General features: G+C 49.9%; 2 protein-coding genes and 1 long non-coding RNA gene across 3 annotated transcripts in view; 2 read left to right on the forward strand and 1 right to left on the reverse strand.

Moving 5' to 3' along the window:
- Positions 1–4,854: 4,854 nt before the first annotated feature.
- On the forward strand, positions 4,855–6,450 carry SST (somatostatin). The gene is made up of 2 exons (XM_072344475.1): positions 4,855–5,090; positions 5,933–6,450. The coding sequence occupies exons 1-2, from the start codon at positions 4,953–4,955 to the stop codon at positions 6,143–6,145; spliced, it is 351 nt and encodes a 116-aa protein (XP_072200576.1). The 5' UTR covers positions 4,855–4,952; the 3' UTR covers positions 6,146–6,450.
- A 1,117-nt stretch (positions 6,451–7,567) lies between these two features.
- LOC140256437 (cytoskeleton-associated protein 5-like) lies at positions 7,568–15,837 on the forward strand. Its single transcript, XM_072344988.1, has 4 exons — positions 7,568–9,500; positions 10,887–14,234; positions 14,706–15,008; positions 15,210–15,837. Exons 1-4 carry the CDS (start codon positions 9,345–9,347, stop codon positions 15,378–15,380), a joined length of 3,978 nt encoding a protein of 1,325 aa, XP_072201089.1. The 5' UTR covers positions 7,568–9,344; the 3' UTR covers positions 15,381–15,837.
- A 2,624-nt stretch (positions 15,838–18,461) lies between these two features.
- The window catches only part of LOC140256092 (uncharacterized), a 43,173-nt gene continuing 41,219 nt past the window's right edge, over positions 18,462–20,415 (reverse strand). Inside the window, exon 4 of the long non-coding RNA XR_011904638.1 lies at positions 18,462–18,581. This is a non-coding gene — a long non-coding RNA (uncharacterized lncRNA). The remainder of the gene's footprint in view (positions 18,582–20,415) is intronic.

The raw sequence follows: 20,415 nt of genomic DNA on the forward strand, positions 1-20,415 counted from the left end.
CTGAAACACAAAACGGAAGGGGATGAGCCCCTCTGCTGCTCCCAGCTGCAGCTGGGTGGGTGTGGGGATTCCTCCCAGCTGGGGCTGAAGTTATGGGGGACCTTCAGTGTGGGGGGAGCCCCAAAATGCCTCCTGCTCTGTGCTCACCAGTTGCAGCAAAGCAAGGGGAACTCAATGAGCGCATCTCTCATCTCTGTGTGATGTGGGTAGCACTGTTGTGGGGCAGAGCTGGGCAGGTCTCAGCTCATGTTTTGTTCGATTGCGGTTAATTTGGGTACAGGGCTGGGGGTGATTGGCTGTGGTGGGCCTCAAAGCATCTGCAGGAAGAGGAGGCTGTGGGGTGAGGTCCTGCTGGCCCCAAATCCAAGCACATCACTGTGCCCGCCTGCCGCCTTCAGGGTCCTCCCTGCTGTCAGGAGCTGACTCCTCAGCCTCTCTTGGTCCTTGCATTTGGTGCTTTTGGAAGCTGCTGGCTGTGCTGGCAGCCCCTGCCTTTCCCAGATGAGCAGGCCTTATCCCTGTGACCTCTTTTTCCCATTGTGTTTGCAAAACAAATACCATTTTCCTGGATGATGGCTGCGTTTCCTCCCCCTGACAGATCATCCTTTTTTTAACGGTGATGTCATGCCTTATCCAGGCAGTCCAACCAAAGTGACAGTAACCTCTGCCTTTTATCCCAGGTGGCGGTGAGGGAGCACTCAGCTCTATACTACGCATATTTCATGGCTATCGAGCCTGTAAATGATGAACCAGTCAGGCCAGCCCTTTGAAAACCTGGCTCCAGAGAAGGGGGTTGAGCCGTTCCAATCCTCTAAAGAACAGACAACTGCAAGCTGGTAAACCAGCTGCTTTCCATGACGTTTCCCACAGTGTGTCTGAGCAGTTCTTTTGGTCCCCGTCTCACCCCCATTCCACACACAGACATCCCAAAAGATGGGGACGTGGCCACGTTTTCTTTCGGACTTCATCTGCAACAGAAAGCACATCACTAAGCTCAAAGCTTCTGCCTCGTTTTGCTTCTCATATGGGACCACAACCGGAGAAATGGGTCGGGTTCCCTCAAGCTGAGCTGTTTGGGGGTTGCCTCTCCATTCTTTGGGCTTGGCTTTGGTGCTGCAGAACTTATGCTGAGTAAAAACAGCACTGAAGTACAGAATATGTAAATGCAGGCACCGCAACTGGGACCTTCCCAAATGTGGCCATTGACCTCAGTGTACCGGGGGAACCAAAGGATGATATCTGCCCTTTATTTCTGCTAGCAGCTCCGAGGGCTGCGCCGGTCAGTACCTTGCAGGATGGTTTTGAGGCACTTGGCTGCGTTCTGGTGGATGCCCACGAGAGGGCAGGCGAGGATGGAGTTTAGGGAGTGCTAGGAATGAATGAGATAATAACAATAATAATAGTAATAGTTGTAGTAATAATAATAATAAACAACGAATGCAGCTTGCACTGTGACATCTGCTGCTCTAGGGAAAAGTCTTAAAATCTTACACCTGAGGAAGAAACGCTACCGGGAGAGACCTTGAAATGCTGCTACAGGTGAACCTCGTGAAAGCTCGTGGTAACCAGCCCACGGCAGGAAGCTGGGACTGAGTGAGATTTAAGGTCCTTTCTGTTCCAAACCATTCTGTGTAAGTTTGCAGGCAGAAGGAAGCTGATGTCCTGCACTTTGTCCCTGGCTTCTGTTGGGTCTGCGGCAGGGAAAGACCAGCTGCAGCCCACAGCGACTAGAAGCAACCAGAAGAATTTCACAGCTTGGCACTACAGTGTGGCTGATTGCTGCACTGTAGGAAAAGTGTTTGATCCCTGCTGTCAAAAGAACGTTTTGCAGGTGGCAGCTGGAGTGGTGAGGTGCAATAAGAGCTGTTCTTGCAGGCACGGTGACAGCAGAGGGCACACTGTGCAGACACAGCACTGAGCACGCAGCCTGTTCGTTCTGCTCTGGCACTGCTGGACTGCTCTGGATTTGTGGAGCAAGCTGGAGGAGAGCTGGGGTAAGGAAGCAGTCATAGGAATTCAATGCAATTCAATCGTCTGCAAAGCTACATGCCCTGCAGCAGGAAGAAAGGAATTGAGTCACCTTCACCGCAGACTAACAGTGATGGATTTATCTGGCTGGGGAATGAGTGGGGGGAAAGAAAATCTGAGCATGCTGATCCCACAGAGGAGCTGAAGGAGTGGGAAGTGGCAGATCTGCACCTTGCTCCTCTATGTTTAAACCAGAGTCCTGAGGACATCTGACTGCCTTCATTTCCCATTGCCCAGGAAGAACAGAAGGAGACACTGCAAAGGGGCACGGGGTAGATGGACTCCCTTTTTCCTGACCCTCTCTGTTGATTTCCTTCAGGTCAGCACAATTGGGCTTTCTGGACCAGAGCAAACGTTCTCACATCTGATTAAACTGAATTGTTTTCCTTCAGATCTTTTTCTGAAACGGAATGCTGAGCTCTGTCTCCATCAGAATGATTCTTCTGAATTCTACCTGAGGGCAACAAGACTTTTGATCCTTCCGACGTTTTATCCAGGAACAAAGCTCAAATCTAACAGAAGCTCCGTCTCATTAGAACAGACCAAGATGACTATAGGGGAACCTTCCAACCAGTGCCCTGGCTCTGTTCTTACCTTTACAAGCTCTGCAACCTCAGCTGAATCCCAGGAGAGAAGAAATGGATAAGGTGGGTGTCAGAGCCTTCCTGAGGCTGCTCTGGCTCAAGGGTCCAAGCCATCTCCTGATGGGATGCAGGACCAGAGACAGCAAAGGAGCACACAGTTCTGCTTCACCCCAGTGCTGTAGAGTGGCAGAGTCAGAACCAGCCTGTTCCTCCAGATCTTGTCCCTTTGTGGCTGGCAGAGTCACAATGGGCAGAGACACCATCAAAATCAAGGATGCCCAGGGGGACTAAGGGTTTGTGCTTGCCTGGGACAAGGCTGCAGGGAGCACATCTCCAACTACAGCAGCACTGCTTCTAGCCTGAAGCCCCACTGAACTTTACTACTTTGCAAAAGGATGCCTCGCACTGCAGAGTGGCTGGGAAGGGTTATCAGAGCAGGGCTGAGGTGTATGGATATTAAAATGAAATGTGAAAGACAGGAGAGGACAGAGGCCAGCAAGGAATAGACTTTTGTGGGGGCTGGACTTCTGCACACTGAGGTGCTGCAAATGATGAGCTGAGAAGCTTGGCTTTGGATAGGGCATTAAGAATGGCTTCTGAAAGCCACATATGGACTAGAGTGTTTTCTCACACCTTTTACACCAGTACAACCACACTGGCCATGAGAAATTTGACCGTCACTTGCTGCTACTGGCACAGCAATGAGAAGCAGCAGAATTGCTGCTGAGGGAAGCCACCCCTAGGAAATGTTTCTTTAAGGCAACGGAGAGGGTCAATATCGGTTTGGTGGCCTGACACGTGCTGCCTAGGACACCTGTCATGCCCAGGATTGGCCCTGCTCCTCTGACTGCAGGGAGGAGCAATGTGCTCGAGTCCAGCTGCTAGCATGGTGACACGATGGAGAGAGGTCTGAGAGTTGTGGCTCTTGGAGACAGACTGCTCTTTTTGTGTCCAAATCAGTCCTGTTGCATTCTTTTGCACCAAAATATGGGGGAGGTGCAGTGGCAGAAATGATGTGCAGCTGCAGACGTCTGCCCAGAGGAAGGGATGCATCCTGCAGGGTGGGCAGTGTCTGCTCAGCCTGGAGGCCTGCCTGGTTGGGAACCAGTAACCAGCACCAATTCCTCTTGCTGGGCTGCAAAGCAGAGCAGGAACTTTTCTATACGTGCTCTTTGTTCCCAGCTCAGCAACGCTATGGTCAGGGAGTGTGTTGTTGGGGGAGCATTAATTCGGCACTAACTGAATTAATCCTTCTGGAGATTTCTGTAGAGATTTTAACAGCAGCTCAGTCTTTGTTCCAACAAGCCTTTGACTTTCTGCCGCTGGGAGTGGGAGGAGGGGTCCCCTGACACCACGTGTCTGAGTAGTAGCAGGGCCCTTCGCAGCCTTCTCTGCTCTTGCTTGACACCTGGGACAGGGTTGATGTGGCCCATCCTTCGGGGTGTAGGGAGCCGTCCTGCCAGTAGCTTTGCCCGCGGTGGGCAGTGGCCAGCCTGCTGGGGATGGGCTGGGAGAGACGAGGGAGACCAGCGGGACGGAAGCGTTCCCACTGAGGTTGTAGCAGCTTTGAACCCGGCACTAGGGGGGTTCCCTGCGGGCTCAGCCGGAACCTGCATGGCCAAGACGCCGCTTGTGTCTTCCGAGCTGCGGAGATGTCGCAGAGCCAGGCTCTGTGCGGCCGGCTGAGATCAGAGCTGCCCCGACGGCAGCCGTAGCTGGTCGGGGTCCTGTTCACAGAGGTCCGCGGGGACCGGGGAGGCAGAAAGAGCCCCTGGGGGCAGCTCGGCATCCCTCGATGCCTGCTGGAGCCGGAGGCAAATCCGCCCTTAAGGGAAGGATTTGCAGCTTTGCTGCTGCGCGGCCGTTTGTTACCCGGCGGGGTGGGAGAGCTCCGCTACTAGAGGGGCTTTGGCACCGGGGCCGTGGGGAGGGCGGTGCACAGCCAGGAACCCCTCACCGCCCCCTGGGGGGGCTTTGAAAGCTCGGGGAGGAGAGAAAGGATGAGTAGAGTCGAGGACGGGATAAGCAGCGGTTTAGGGAGCAAAACCCTCCAGAGAGCAGGCGGGGGAGAGGAATGCAACCGAGGGGAGCACCGCAGGTGCGTCTGGCCGGCCCCGGGCAGAGCGGAGCATCCCCGGCCGCGGCCGCGGCCCCCCCTCGGGCCGGGCAGAGACCCACCCCCGGCGGCGTGGGGCGAGGGGGGCGCCCCCGCCTTGACGTCAGGAGAAGGGTTTATAAAGGCGACGGGAGCCGAGGAGATCCCCAACGCCGGAGCCGAGCCGCAGCGGAGCCGTCAGCTCTTCCCCGCCGCCTCCTGCCTGAGCCCGACCCGCCGGTGAGATGCTGTCGTGCCGCCTGCAGTGCGCCCTGGCCCTGCTCTCCATCGCCCTGGCCGTCGGCACCGTCTCGGCCGCCCCCTCGGACCCGAGGCTCCGGCAGTTCCTGCAGAAGTCCCTGGCTGCCGCCGCCGGGAAGCAGGTGAGAGCCCCGCGACGGGGCGGACACCCCGCTGGAGCCCCCGGTACCCCCGCTGCAGAATCCCACTCCCTCTCCACGTACTCCAGCTTCTCCTCCTGCTTCCCCCTGCAGACCCTCCAGCTCCCCCCCCTCCCCCAGCATCCTGTAGCAGACTCCTCGGTTCCCCGTTGCAGACCCTTCTGGTTTCCCTCTGGACACCCTGGTACTGTCCGTGTAGATCCCTCACCAGAACTCCTCAATGTCCCCTCTTTGGATCCCGGGTTGCTTGCTGCAGAGCCTGGTTCCCTGACAGCTCCCTGGGTTCCCTACCAGGGCTGAGCTTTATGACTAGGGGCAGGAAGGCAAGACCACCCTCCCATCACATTCTACTGGGGGACAAGGAGCAGCTGCTGCCAAGACAGAGAGCAGTACCCCTTGGGAAGCTTTCCGGGGCACTGAACCAAGGCTGTGCTGCAGGAGAATGTCTTCCACTATGTAAAGGAGCAGTAGGACTTGGAGGGATGAGAGAGAAAATCACCCATGATGAGTGCCCCCACTCAGCTTCCCCTGCGAGCTTTTCACTTGCTGTACAGCATCCCTGCTGAGTCTGTCTTCAGTGCCAGACCAGCAGTGAGGAAAGGGGTTGTGGGGTGGTGCTGGGATGAGCTCCTTCCTGGCACAACCAGGACGGGGATCTCTTCGCTGCACCAGGTAGATGTCAGTGCTCTGCTCTATTCTGTAGCCACAGCTGCTCTAAGGCAGCTGCAGAGCTGTGTAGGTCACTGGGCACAAAGGAAGCGAGCCCCCCAACAGCCAAAGAATAACGGTGGTCTCTCTCCTGCTTTCTCTCTCCTCTCCCCAAGGAACTGGCCAAGTACTTTTTGGCAGAACTGCTCTCAGAGCCAAGCCAGACAGAAAATGAAGCTCTGGAGTCGGAGGACTTGTCCCGAGGGGCCGAGCAGGACGAAGTGAGACTGGAGCTGGAGCGCTCGGCCAACTCAAACCCCGCGCTGGCTCCCCGGGAACGCAAAGCAGGTTGCAAGAACTTCTTCTGGAAAACTTTCACATCCTGTTAGCTTTTGAAACCCACCTGTCCTCCCCATCCACCCCTGCCTTCTTCCTTTTCCCCCGCCCTGAGCAGAACCTTCACCACGAGAGGCGAAGACTGTAAATACACGGTCCACGGTTATGGTGAAAGTAAACACACAAGGAATATTTGAGTTTGATTTCGAGTTGTTTTAATAAAACTTTCAGTTCCAATTGTACACGATTTGCTTGAGTTGTGATTTCTGACCGGTTCTTCAATGACGCGCGCTCTGCGATTCTTTCAGATGTACTATTTTTAATCTTCTGTTGCAATAAATTTTATGTTTCAAACTGTGATGCTGAGACTGGCTGGTCACTGAGAAAAGCTAAGCCTCCTTGCTCAGCTTTCTTGTCTTGGAGACACTGCCTGTCTCAGGGCAAAACCAGCAAGCGGCAGCGTAGCCTCCATAAACACACACACACACACATGCACACATGTAATTTCTCTAAGTGAAATTTTCTGCTGTGGTCTTTTCTCTGGCACCCAGAAACTCCACAACATTTTAGATATCAAGTCCCTATTTTGGGGGATTGAATCAATTCCACCACAGCGCTGCTGGTTTGGTTGATCTAGAGGATTTACACCCAAGATCACAGCTGCGTATTAGCAGAGATAGGATCATAAAAGAGGATCGCAGTGTAGGCTCACTCCACACGTACCTTATTCCCTCCTCACTCACAAATACTGGAACATTTTCTTACCTTTATTCTTTGCACCATCCCCAACATAACGCATCTGATATTCCCTTGGAAAGTTCTCCTTTGTTCCACTGCATCCCTGTAAAGTCGCTGTATGAAGCCCACACCATCAGCACCTCTCTATCTGTAAACTGGTACAGCAGTTTTCTACCCATTATGAATTAAAGGCAGCATTAAAAGTGTCAGCTGAGCAGGAGATAACATCAAGAAAAAGACACCTCGGTGGAAGAGAATTTCTTCATGCTTTTCCAGCGTGTCTTCCTAGACACGCTGGTTTCTGACATGCAGTCATTGGAGAGCTGGAGATATGGGGAACAAGTGTCACTTTGATGAGAAATTCGTCACTAAGGAGTAAAGATAACAAATATTTTGCAGACGTCATAGCTGAAAGGAAGGTGCAAAGTGAGGGGGGTGCAGAGCAGATCGTGGGCACGAGGCTGACCCCTGTGGAGGAGGTGTTGAGTCCCCCTGGTCTGTGCTGGAGGCAGCTCAGGTGGGCACTGCCACTGTACTAGGTCTGCACCTCCTCTCCCATGGTGTACACGAAGTCCCAGCTGCTGACACCCAGGGCATACTTTGTTACCTCTCTGCTCTCTGATGGGTGCAGCTGGGCAGGGTGCAGCATTAACTCACCCCTATGTGGAGACAAATGGTGGCAGCTGTGGGAAAGGCAATAGGAAGAGATTAGGGGAGCTCAGGTGGTGCAGATCAATTCCCAGCCCTAAAAGCAGACAGGGAGAATAAGGCTCTTATTGAATGTAGGGAGAAAGACTGAAGGGGGAATGCTAGTTCTAGGTCTTATTGGATTCCTTTGCTGTTGCACCTCCTGAAGGGAGCAGGTTTCTGGGGCCTCTGCAAAGTGTAGATTGCTTTGTCCCTGGACACTCAATGATGTCTTGACTGAGGATCCGCTTAGCCTTCAAAAAGCAGCTAGTTCTTCTGTGCTGTGGTGGCCTCAGGAGAGCAGGTGGAGGGACCAGGGCTTGAATATTCTTAAATAGATCCCTTTTTGCCTGAGGTTTTTTCTTGTCTGCTATGCTTGGGCAGAGCTTTTGAAAGGAGCTTAATCCTGCCAGTTGCTGGAATGGAACCCATCACCAACAAGGATACAAGTGATCTGGGAACTAGGCAGAGTGATTTACTTTCTGAACCAGTCTGTTGCAGCACTACAGCACCAGCGATCCTGGGCACTGTGAGCTGTGCAAATAGATGCCTAGAGATAGCCTTGCTTTGCTGAGCTGAAAAGACAAGAAAGACTTATTGCTTCCCTTTGATAAGTGAGAATTATGGGCTAAAGAGATGAAGTGTCCATCCGTAGTCCCTGCCCACTAAGCAGTGCCCTGGGCTGGGAGGGTTCCTGTTGGGTGAGGCTGGTTGTGGGATGACAGCATATGGCAGGGTCAGCCTCCATGGGGGGGCATCTTTTGAGAGGGAATTTTTAGCCTCAGCTCCATGGAGAAGCAGCCTCTGTGCTGGCCTTGGGGAGGCTGAGGGCTGTGATGCCCCATGCTGAGCTGATTCATCTTCCCTCTTGCACTCAGTGACGTGGGCAGACCCAGAGCAGTCCCTGCTGCAGCAGGTATGTTTGACCTGGAGATTCATCTCAGGTTCTGCAGGAGAATGTCAATGAGAAGCCTCATAAAATGATGTGCAACTGGATGCCAGATCTCCAACATCTGACAAAGAAACCCACATGGATGGGGCCCTCTCCGTCACCACTCCAGCTGCAAGTAGGTGCTATGCTGTGCTGCAGGAGGGAATGTTCCTGCCCTCTGCCCTGACACAGCCAGGCCTACAGAGATGCTCCCAGCTCTCCTGTGCCCATCCCTCAGCCTCTGTTAGGCTGTATCCCCCAGGTATGGAGCAGAGTCAGAGAATCCCTCCCAGCCCCGTGCTCAGCTCAGCGCTGTGGTGCCCAAGGTCCAGCATTTCTTCCCTTATGAAGCTCAGGGTTTTGCCTTCAAGGGAAATTTTGTTCTTCCCCTCAGGCTGGGCCCTTAAGGAAGAAAAGGATCCTCCTGGAAACTGGCTGTTGCCTTTGCAAGGCTCTTTTTTCTGGCAATTAGGTTGTTGTTTAGCATCTGTGTGAACTCCTTACCCAGTTGTTCAAAACCTCTCAGCAGGAATGGTGGAGGCAGAGCAAAGAGGGCAATGCAGTGGAAGTGGCTATCCAGTGAAAGGCTCAGGGGACCCCATGTTACATCTTGGTGGCACTTGGGCACATTGTTACCATTTCCAGGCTTCTGGGAGGCTGCATCTTCCTTAGACCTAATAACTCTCTCTTAAGGGACAGTAAAGGCTGGAGGTCATGCTGCTGGTTCAGACCCACTTGCAGGAGAGCAGGGTCTGCTTGTGGCTCTTTAAGGCAGCCTGGGTATGGAACTGACCTCATGAGTTCCATCGCTCGTGGTTGGCTGCTCTGGGCACCTGGCTGTTGGTGGTCCGTTGGTGGTGGTTGGGACACCCCACAATCAACTCCTGCTCAGGCAGATGGAGGGATTAAGAGCAACCAACATGGGTGAACCAGAGCTTTCACTAGAGGAGTGCAAGGCAAGAGCAGCAGCTGTACTCCCTGACACCTGCATTCGGTTCTTAGAAAGCCATGACTGGGAAGAGCAGATGTGCAGCATGGACACTATGCAGAAGGCAAGTAGTGGTGGATGCCCATCAGGCAGAGGGATGGGGAGGAGTGGAAACAGGAGGGGAGGTGGAAAGGGGGCAACGAGATGTAAGAGAATGTTGATGGGAAGGTTCAACCTCAACAGCCATACCACCAATATCCACCTCTGACATCATGGGACAACATAATAAAGTAGGAGGCATTGCTTTTGGAGCAGCCTTCATGCGTAGCATATAATATAGTTAATTTCAGTAACAAAATTTATTTTAAGGCTTCGTACTTTAAATTAAAACATTAAAAAGGAGGGCAACAAAAACATAACTAGTGGGATGTGTGACCTTGCTTTAGTGAGAGTGATGCATCAATCTGGTTCTGTGGCTGCAGTTCCAAGTGAGATCTCAAGGTGCTCATCAGAGATTTCTGATGAAGTTTTATTCTTCCTGTGCTTCATCCTTAACAATAACTGTTCACTGATGTACCTACTGCCAAAAGAAGAGGTGCCATGAATAAGGTGTGACTGCAAAGTGAGGGATGTTTTTTTCTCTGGCAAGAGAGGTCTCATAAAAGTCTGGTAAAGAGACATGATTGGATTCTTGAGTTGAACATTTGATTGCAGCTCTGTACATTCAATTTGAAAATTTGCAGATAATGTATTTATGTGGGCTGAAAATAGAGTGGCAAATTTACCAAAAAAAGATTATATTTTTTCAGCAATCTTGAAACCTATTTTCAAATTCCTTTATCAAAAATGGAAAGCAAGGCCTGTATATTTTTTTCTCTGTTCACAGGGCTGTGTTCAGCAAATGCATTAAAATGCATACAATTATTTCCCATATTTTGAATTATGCCCTTGCCATGTTGCCATGTTGTGGTTTCAGCCCAGGTAGCATTAACAGGGGAATGTCGTGGAGTAGATTGTTTTGAGTATGGTTATGCAATGTGCATGCAACAGGCAGGGGACCAGGCCTAGCAAACTGGGGTTCATGAAAGGTAGATCGTGCTTGACCAACCTGATCTTCTATGACCAAGTGACCCACTTTGTGAGTGAGGGAAAAGCTGTGGATGTGATCTGCCTGGTAGAGCTTTTGACTCTGTTTCCCACAGCATTCTCCTGGAAAAGCTGGGAGCCCGTGGCTCGGATAGGTGTACTCTTTGCTGGGTAAAAAGCTATCAAGATGGCCAGGTCCAGAGAGTGTTGGTGAATGGAGTTAAATCCAGCGGGTGGCTGATCATTTGTGGTGATGTTCCTCAGGGGTCAGTACTGGGACCAACTCTGTTCAGTTTATTGATGATCTGGATGAGGGGATTGTGGGTACCTGGTTAGTAGGCATGATAGGGGTGGGTTGAGGTTGAACTGTTGAACCATCTTTGTGGTCTTTTATAACTGATTGTATGGTCTTGTGATTTTTAAGGTGGTAAGGGAGATGAAGAAAGGTGAAATCCCCTGCCAAGCCCTGTTGAAACTTCTGGCACAGGGATGCAGGGAGAAAAAGGCCCAAGTGGTGAAAATGAAACTGGACACCATTGCTGTCTTAGCCCAGAAAGGGAACTTCTCCCAGGCAACTGCGCTAATTGTCATCAGTGAGGTTGTAGAAATGGTGGGAGATATGTTATGCAATAAGAGTGCCCAAGAAGCCCTTACTGCTATAGCAGAGGCTTGTTCACTGGCATGGACTTCAAAGACAGCCATGATACTGGCCTTCTCCGAGAAGAACAACAGGGTCCAGAGCAAAATCTTGGACTGGATGTCAAGGGCAATTCTGGAGTTTGGCTTCTCTGATGTGGACATAAAGGCACTGGTAGATACCCTGAAAACTGCTCTGGTTCATGTTCAGCCTCGTGTGCAGCGATCTGCCATAACTTTACTGGGAGTTCTTTACCTATACATGGGAGACTCATTAGGAGAGCTAATAGTGAGAGAAAAATTGCCCCTTGGTCCCCAGATAGAAGCTGAGCTGGTGAAGATGCATGGTCAGATCCCGCCAGCTCCCAGCCGTGCCAGTGCCAAGTCGTGCCTAGGTGACAGGACCCAGGAGTACTCAGGAGATCCAAGAAGAATAGAAGCCATAGACATTAGTGACAGAATCACAGCAGATCTGCTGTCAAAGCTGCAGGAGAAGAACTGGAAGATCCAGAAGGAAGGTCTGGAGGAGGTTACACGCATCCTTCAGGATGTCAGATTCATCCAACCAAACTTAGGAGAGCTCTCGAGAGCCTTGAAGGCTTGCCTCCATGATGAAAACCCCACCCTGCTAGAGACAGCCCTGAGGGTCCTCCAGCAACTGCCCACAGCCATGGGCTCTGGCATCACACAGCACATGAAGGACTTGGGCTTGCCTCTCATTGCTCTCTTTAGGAAGAGCAAGAGCACCACGAGAGCTGCTGCCCTGGCTGCTGTAAATGCGTGGGCTGCACAGCTCAACATCTTGGAGTGGCTGAATGGGCAGAACTTGACAGAAGATCTAGGTGAAGACATGCCTTTCCAGAAGGAAGAGCTGGTGCAGTGGCTGGCTGAACATCTGCCCACCCTTTGCTCAGCTCCCTCAGACCTACTTCCATGTGTGCCTCACCTTTACTCCTGCTTGCAGGACAGCAATGAGGCTGTGCGCACAACATCACAAGCAGCCCTGCCCTTCTTCCTTATGCACCTTGGCTTTGAGAAGATGGTCAAAGCTACTAGTGACCTGAAGACTGCTGCAAAGGGCCATGTCCTTGAAATGCTGAAAAATGCTAATGCCAGTCTGTCAGCTTCTGCTGAGCCATTTTCCAGGCAATCTTCAGTCAACAGTAGAGATGCTCTCCCACCTGCAGCTGGAGTACCTGTGACAAGCTTGTCTTCACAAGCATCATCTAAAGAGGCAGCGCTCCAAACCAGCAGGGAGCAGAAACAGGACTCCAAACAGCCCCAGCCAGTAGAAAAAGAAGAAAAGATGGAAGACAAGGGTGGAGACAAGCCAAAGGTGCAGGTGAAGTCCACTGTGAAGGATGGTAGTGGCAACAAACAGTTTTCCATCTTCATTGTTGCCCCCGATGGGAAAGAGCAAAGAATGAGAGATGAGAAAGATGGGAAGGTGCTGCAGTGGAACTTCACTGCTCCCAGCAAGAAGCACACTGAACAGCTGAAAGCTCAGATGAGCAGCTGTGTGTCAAGGAGCTTGCAGGTGGAACTGTTCCAACCTCACTTCCTGCACCAAATCAAAGCCCTGTCTATGATGACTAGTCAGTTAGAGACAGAGAAGGAAGGAGTCATCAGTTGCCTGGACCTGATCCTGAAATGGCTTTCCCTGTGTTTCTTTGACACCAATATATGGGTGCTTATCAAGAGTTTAAAGTACCTCAATCTCCTACTAATCATGCTGATCCAAGAAAAGTACCAGCTGACAGAGAATGAGGCCCTTTCCTTCCTCCCATACCTAGTGCTGAAGATGGGGGAGACAGGGAAATTTGTTTTTAAATTGCTGCATGCTGTCCTGAAGGGAACATGCCTGGTGTATCCAGCTAGGAAGGTGTTTGGCTTCCTCATGGAAAGCATTAAGTTCAAGAACACCAAGCAGCATGCAGGATGCCTGGGGGAGATTGGTTATCTGCTTAAAGTGTACGGTCTGGAAGTATGTGAACCAAACCCTGGCAAAGCCTTGAAGATGATAGCTTCCTTCCTTCGACACCAAGACAGAGCTGTTTGTGATGCTGCTCTAAATGTTATGGTCACAGCTTGCAGAATTCAAGGAGAAGCAGTGCTCAAAATGGTTGGGGATCTTCCAGAAGAATGTAGGCAGATACTGAGACAAACTGCAGAACGGGAGGCTGGCAGGCTAAGAGAATCTCACCAGGCTCTGCCTCCACACACAGAAGAGCACAAGAAGGTCATGGTCTCTAGAAAACACAATCCTTCTAAAAAGAAATTCATCGTCCGGTTAGAAACAATCCCTGAACACTGTGCCTTGCTTGTCTCCTCAGAAGTGGGTGACATGGGTCAGAACATCAAATCCACCTTTAGTTTCCTCATTTGTTGTATTAACTGTCGCGATCCTGATGCCAGCATTCAGGCATTGAAAGAAATTGAGGAGATCTTGAGTCACAAGAACAAAGTAGAAGCCATGTCTGGACTCACCAATGAGTTTCTTGTAGCCAGCTTTCCATTTTTCAAACTTAGCCCACAGCAAAAGCAGAATAATGAAAAAAGGGAAAAGGACAAAATCATTCTCCTATGCAGCCATATCATCCAGGCCACAATGCTTCTCTTTGAGGAGAAGAAATTGGCTCAGGAGGTCTCAATGGAGGTGCTTAAGGATGTAATAAGCAGCCTCCTTACCTTCAGATTTTGCTTCCTGGTGAGGGAACAAGAGGAAGACCAAGAGCTGATACAGTCAATCAGTGTCCTCATGGGAAGGGTCCTGAGAAAATCTGACCTGACAAACATCTCATGTGCCTTGCTTGAGCTGTTACAAGGCAGCCTAGCTCTTGGAAGCAGCTCAGATAAGTTTTCTGACTGTTTGGCCATATGTCTCTGGAGAGCCACACGTCTTCTCCCAGGTGCCATTGAGACCATTAACCTGGACAAAATTATGCTGAAGGTCCACCCTGTAGTGAAGTCTATTCCAAGGGAGAAAATGAGTCAGTGCACAAATGAAGCCCCAGTGCGAGCCCTGAAAACATTTCTTAACACTTTGTGCAAGTTGAAGGGAGTGAGGGTCCTGGACCACCTTGCCCTGATTAAGGATGTGGCAGACTCTGAAGTGGAAGCTTACCTCCAAAAGACGGTCAGTCCCACTGCTAAGCAAGGGGCAAAGGAAGCAGATATGGGGCAGGGGAAGCAGGGGCCCTGAACTGCAGGGAGGGTTGTAAAGGAGAAAGTGGGTAATGTCTTAGAGAGCATCTTCCTTGGAACAAATATTCTGGAGAGTTGGAGGGGAGGATTTAGAATAGTTATGGGAATGCAAGAAAAAATGCCTGGAGAGAAAGTTAAGAGCCTTCCTTAGAAAACTTCCCTCTTAATAGAAGGAGAGGTAATGGCCTGAAGTTGCACCAGGAAGGTTCAAGTTGGATATTAGGAAACATTTATTCTCAGAGTGGTGATGCAGTAGTACAGGCTGCCCAGGGGAGTGGGGGGGGAGTCACCGTCCCTGGAGATGGAGCACTGAGGGATGTGGGCAGTGGGCATGGTGGAAATGGGGACTTGGTGAACTTGGAGGTCTTTTCCAACCCTTATGATTCTATTATTCTTCTTGCAGAGGTATTTGAAACGAGCCCTGGCCATCACCCGGGTTGAACAGGATGACAGAAAACACCTTTCTCTTCCACCTCTCTCTGGCATTTCCTCTGAGGCAAAAACATCTCCTCCTGGAGAGGCAGGGATCGTTGCAGCAAAGCCAGTGACACCATCTCACTGCCAGAACAAGCAGCCGTCCACAGCAGGCTTCCTCCAGAGCACAAAACAGCCGTCTTCCTCCTCACATTCCAGGGCTGCACAGCACCAAGGTCCCCAACAGCACCACAAACAACAGGCAGGAAGAAGAGTGAAAATGGCAGCCGAGGTGGGTGTCTTATCAGTGGTATCAGAACAAGCAAGCCTGTCCCCTCACACACATCAATGGGCAGGTGGTATGAAGCACTAGTCAGTAATGGAACAAAACTAGCTTGTGTAGCAGGGGTTATATGGGAGCTGGCACTGCAGGTACACAGACCCCAGGAACATGTCTAAGTTTCTGACTGATGCTTTTGTTTTTGTTTTTCAGAAGAGGAAAGAGTGGGAGAGTGGCAGTGGAGGAGCACAGGTCCCAGCTGTGAAGTGTCAGAAGCGTGCATGTCCCTGGGCAGGGAGCAGCTCAGGCCTGGGATCAAGTGAGCATGCAGAGAATGACTGCTTCTCCAAACGGTTCAGGGGGCTGATGTCCTTCCCCAGCTAAAGAGGAACTATGTCTTAGAACTTGGAGAGTCCCCAGCAAGGAGCTATTTTGAAGATGTCAAAACAGCATCTCTGCCTTTCTGTGATGAGCACCAGCTCTTACAAGCTGACCGGCTGCAAAAGCTGTCATAGGAAATAAGTCAGGAAAAGCCATTTGTACAAATTTCTTTTCACGTACAATTAGTAAGATGTAGACTTTTACACCCAGCTCTGTGTTAAAGTTCATGAGCAGAGCTGCTGTGGACAACCACAGAACACCAGTGCCTAATCCCAGCAGACCCCTTCCACATTGCCCAAGGAGCACTGCTGTTTTTGTTGTGTACCCCCTTGATTTGTCTTTGACTTTCCTCTTGTCTGTAAGTTCCTGTAGGTAGTGGTCCCCAGCCTTTTCTCTTGTAGAACCAAAAACGTTTTAAGGATGCCTGCTAAATTACGGAGCTTGTTTTCATGTAGATGTTTTAGCCAATAGCGTTTTTAATTAAAATACATTTTAAAAGAAATACATGGTTTGAGTATTGGCCAACAAGAAAAATACATCCCAGAGATCTCCAAGTGTCATTATCCTCTCTGAATGACTAAAATGGCTTGTTTGCTGCAGGCTGTAATTGACACTGCTGCTGCTGCAGGGTCACACAGTTAGAAACTCTGCCCTCTTCACACAAAGCCATACCTGCCCTGGGGCTGCTCCAGGGCACGTGAAATCAGTGTCTGGTATGACCACATCCATTTTCTGGCTGGGTAACTGGAGGAGAGATAACATGACTAAAGTATCGATGGGTTTTTATTCTTTGATTCCCTCCTGCTTTGTCCTTGGGTTGCTCTTCCTTTGTGCTGAAGGAATTTAACTGCTTTGAGGCTGGAGTGGAGCGACATACCTCAAATGCAATATAAATGTGTGACCACGATGTTACCATCCAATTGCACATTCACACCCATGTTGAGCAATGAGGCCAAGCAAATGGATGTGCTGTTCCAGGAGACCTCCTGCAATGGTGGGCTCCCATTTGGCTGTCTAACAGTGCTTCATAAGCAGGTGCTTTTGCATCTTCCTCTCCACTGGATGAAGGAAATGCTCTATAAGAATGCATGAGCATCATTCCAGCACAGTTATCAGGGAGTGCCTTCTAGCTACTGGCCTGTTACTCTTCCCACATTGGTGTTGTCCTTGCAGAAGTTGCAGAGACTGTAGGAAATGGGGGCAAGTCAGGCATTCTAGTCCCTGCAGCATTTGCTGAGCAGACAGACTGCTCCCTGGAGTCCTGCAAGAGCAAGTGACCTTGAATGTTTGCCATGCATTGTTACATGTGCTCATCAGTGCCCAGCTGGAGTGCCTGCCGCAACCAACATGATGATCTACAAGGTACTCTTTCTTATACCTCCTTTCCCTTAGCAGAAAACAGCAGGTGGTGGGGTTTTGTGGTCTAACATGTTTAGGTGCACATTTTGGATTGTACCCAACAATCATGTTTACGCTCATGATGCTAAGAAAGAGAGCAGCATCTGGGAATATGATTTGCTTTCAGGAGGTGAACTATTTCCAGCACAGGTAGCTCAGCCTGCCAGAAAACCCTGCCTTCTTTTTAGGGAGTCTGTAGAACACAGAGGGACGTGCTATCACCGGTGAAGCAATGCAAAGGAATTGGCTCTACTTACATAGGAAGGAAACCTCAGGGTCTTGAGATGCTCCTGTCACCACCATGGGTTTATGGGGGTGTGCTCAAAGACAGTTCCATCTTCCCCCATCCCACTTCCCCTCCAACCAGCTCTCTGTCTGATCATCATCCTCTACAGCCCCAGGGAAGAGCAAATAGCTAAAAAAGTGCTGGGGTCGGTAGGTGAAGAAGAAGAGCTGTGAATTGCTCAGGAGGGGAGAGCTGACGGGTACCTTTTGCTCTTTCCTGGTTCAGGTCAAACTCCCTCTTCCATTTGCTGGAATCGTGACCAAACTGCACGCTCAGGAGACAGCAGGGTCAGGGAGATCAAAGAATTATAAATAAATGCAGTATAAACAAATCAATCAGAGAGATAAAACATTAGACAGAGCCACACTAATTAAAAATATAATAATCCACATAACGGACATTTGTTTTAAATGGTGCAATTACAGCTTTTAATCATCTTGGTTTAAATTAACGGCAGTAGTGAAGTGGCTGTGCAAACATGTTCCCTGTAATGAACTGATATTAGAAAGCCAGCTTGGTGATCTCTCCCCCTCTCAGACTAACTCTCCCTCCGCTCATTGTAAGATAACCTTTTGATGTCATTTTCTTGTGGAGTCTTGAAGATGAAGACACAGTATCAGAGCTAAATTAAATCCCCTTCACATATTTCTCTTCTTTCAAGCTGTAAAAATTGCTGGTATCAGTCATTCAGTCTCTAGTGCTGACGCAACCACACTTGAGGAGAACATCTGGGGGCCCCAAGAGTCATTATAAGGAGAATAAAATCCTATACTACAATCAGTCAGCAATTAAAAGACAGGATGCAGGAGGGCTGATCCTGCAAGATGGTCAACTTGTGATCCTCTGGGTCTCTTTTCTTCTTCTCTGAGTGGATGGATAGGAGGCTAGAAAGTGCCTAAATCTGCTCCTACCCACACAAATGGTCTTGGAAGTGGCTCCTGTGGGTTCAGATCTATGCAGAAGTCACAGGTTTAACACCTGCTCGCAGCCAGGTCTGTGGCACTGCACGGCTGATCCTGAAGTTGGCCCTGGTGTCTGAACAGCTATGGTGTGACTGAAAGCCACATGTGGTGTATGAGGTGGTGCCCCCATGGGGAGAGGGGCTCAGTGCTGCCACCACCAAATGAGTGGCATGGAATCTCTGCGTCCTGCTCAGTTCTGACCTACTGAAGCAATGCCTCTTACCTCTCCTGAGCAATCTGCATGTTTTTCCCCATGGGGAAAACACATGTAGCTAGCTACAGCTGCCCTACAAAAGCATCTTTCCTACAGAAGGGCTGGGTGCCTACCAGCCAGGATGCCAACCAGTGCTCAGTGCAATGACAGAAGTGAGGAATTCAATGAAATCAAAGCCATCCAGACAAATCTATCCCAAGGTGGGTTTAATCCAGCTGCCAAAGAGACATGAATCTCAAGGAGCTCCCAGCAGTCGGTCCTACACATCACGCTGGTGACAGTGCAGTGCTGGTCCTGCTCCCTGCATTAGGATGTGTCACGTCTCAGCTGGATGTCCTTACAGGCTGCAAGGGAGGAAAAAAAAACACAGGGAAATATAGTCATTTTGGAACTGTGGAAAGACTTCTGTGTGGGAAACGAGAAACACACAGGGAAAGTGTGAGTGTGTGTGTGTGTGTGTGTGTGCCTACACACATTTCTGCCTGTGAAAGTCATGGCTCCTTCTGGAGCTGCTCACCCACCCACTGCTGGGTTTTGGCTGTTGTCACCAGGCACAATCACTGACCTGCGTGCATTGTTCCGAGCACATAGTTAAAACCAGGAGCCCTTTGCAAAGAGGATTTCGTCTTGCTAATTAGCACCAAACCCTCTTCATTTTCCTGTTTACCTAAAGAGTGTGCAAACATAGAGCAAGAGAGTCACACTGTCCTTAGTGCCTCAGTGGGCAATGCAATTACCTGTCCTGTAACATTAGGATTAATAAATATTAGCTTTACTTGTGTTTTTACTGTCCACCTAAGATGGAAACAATGAGCTTTGCTACTTAATCAAATTAGAACCATAAAATAATTTCCCTTTTAGAAGGTTCACTTCTGTTTCTCCGGCAATTAACGCTTATGATTTGAGTCCCATCTTTAAAACGTTTTGAAACAGGGAAAATGGCAGAAATGCCACAGTGCATTAATGGAGCCATAATACACGTCAGGTAATAAAGCACGGAGAGCCTGTTTACTCGGAGTACTCTAATTATTTGAGAGCTTTTCTTTAATAAGAGACAACAAACCCAACATGTGAAAATTTTTATCTCATTTGAATTAATTTTTTAAAACAAACAGAAGGGAAAAAAAAAAAAAAAAAAAAAAAAGAAGAAAAAAAAAAAAGCCCCCTTTTGAAGTGTTGCTTTGAAAATCCCTGCAGACAGATCAGGCCCCAGGCAGACACGGAGGAGAAAATTCCCCTTTATGTGTTTTTTCTCTTGCTTTTATTGCTTTGGGGTGTGCACGGCTCTGGGGCCAGCTGGGTGTTGGAGCATCATACAGCCACCCTGACACCCCAAAGTGCATCAATGCCATCCCATAACGGACCCTTTGCTGAGTTGCAAGGGATGGTCGCTGCCTGGTTTGAGAGCTGACGACTGCTTCACATCTTTCAGCGCAGCCACACGAGCATTCCTCAGCTGTGACCGTGGCCACCAGGAAAGTCCTTATTGCAAGGAAAGGACCAAATCAATGAGATCAGTGAGGGAAAGCATGGCCATGTCCTTGTGGTCTCCCTCCAGCACTGCCTGGTGAGGGTTTCTCACCACTTCCCTGCAGCTCCATGAGTTCTGTGCAGAACCCACCCCCAGATCGCATGGCCTGATTTTTCCAAAGCAGTCCATGGATTGCTTCACCAGTCAAGTGTATCTGCAATGCTATACAAGCCAAGTTAAATCTGCCCCAAAAGTAATACATTTTCAATTACCTTCGTTATTCCTTGCTCAACACAAGAACAGCACAGCACCTCTTGAGGGAGCAGCCAAGTATTCCTCTCCAGGGTGCGTATTTATTATTTTAAGAATCATTTAATTTTCCATCTGAACATAAGGGGCGAATGTAGGTCCTGAATGACTCCAGAGCCCTGTTCAATACCACGCCGTGTTATCCATCATGGCAATTACACACAGTAATCCATCTCTGAAAAACTTCAATAGGCAGATCAGAGAGCATTTGAGGTACCTGGCATGGCTCACTGCTTTGTGAAACCAAGAAGGCATCAAACATGGGCAGCCTGGCTTTCCAAGGCTTCTATAGCATCTGCCTGCCCCATGCATGACTGCCCAGGGATAAGAAGCCCAAGAGGATGCCCTCAGTGCTGCCACTACTTGTATCCATGCTCAGCAGCTATAGGAGCACAGCA

Source organism: Excalfactoria chinensis, chromosome 9 (assembly GCF_039878825.1).
Source record: "Excalfactoria chinensis isolate bCotChi1 chromosome 9, bCotChi1.hap2, whole genome shotgun sequence".
Lineage (NCBI taxonomy): Eukaryota > Metazoa > Chordata > Aves > Galliformes > Phasianidae > Excalfactoria > Excalfactoria chinensis.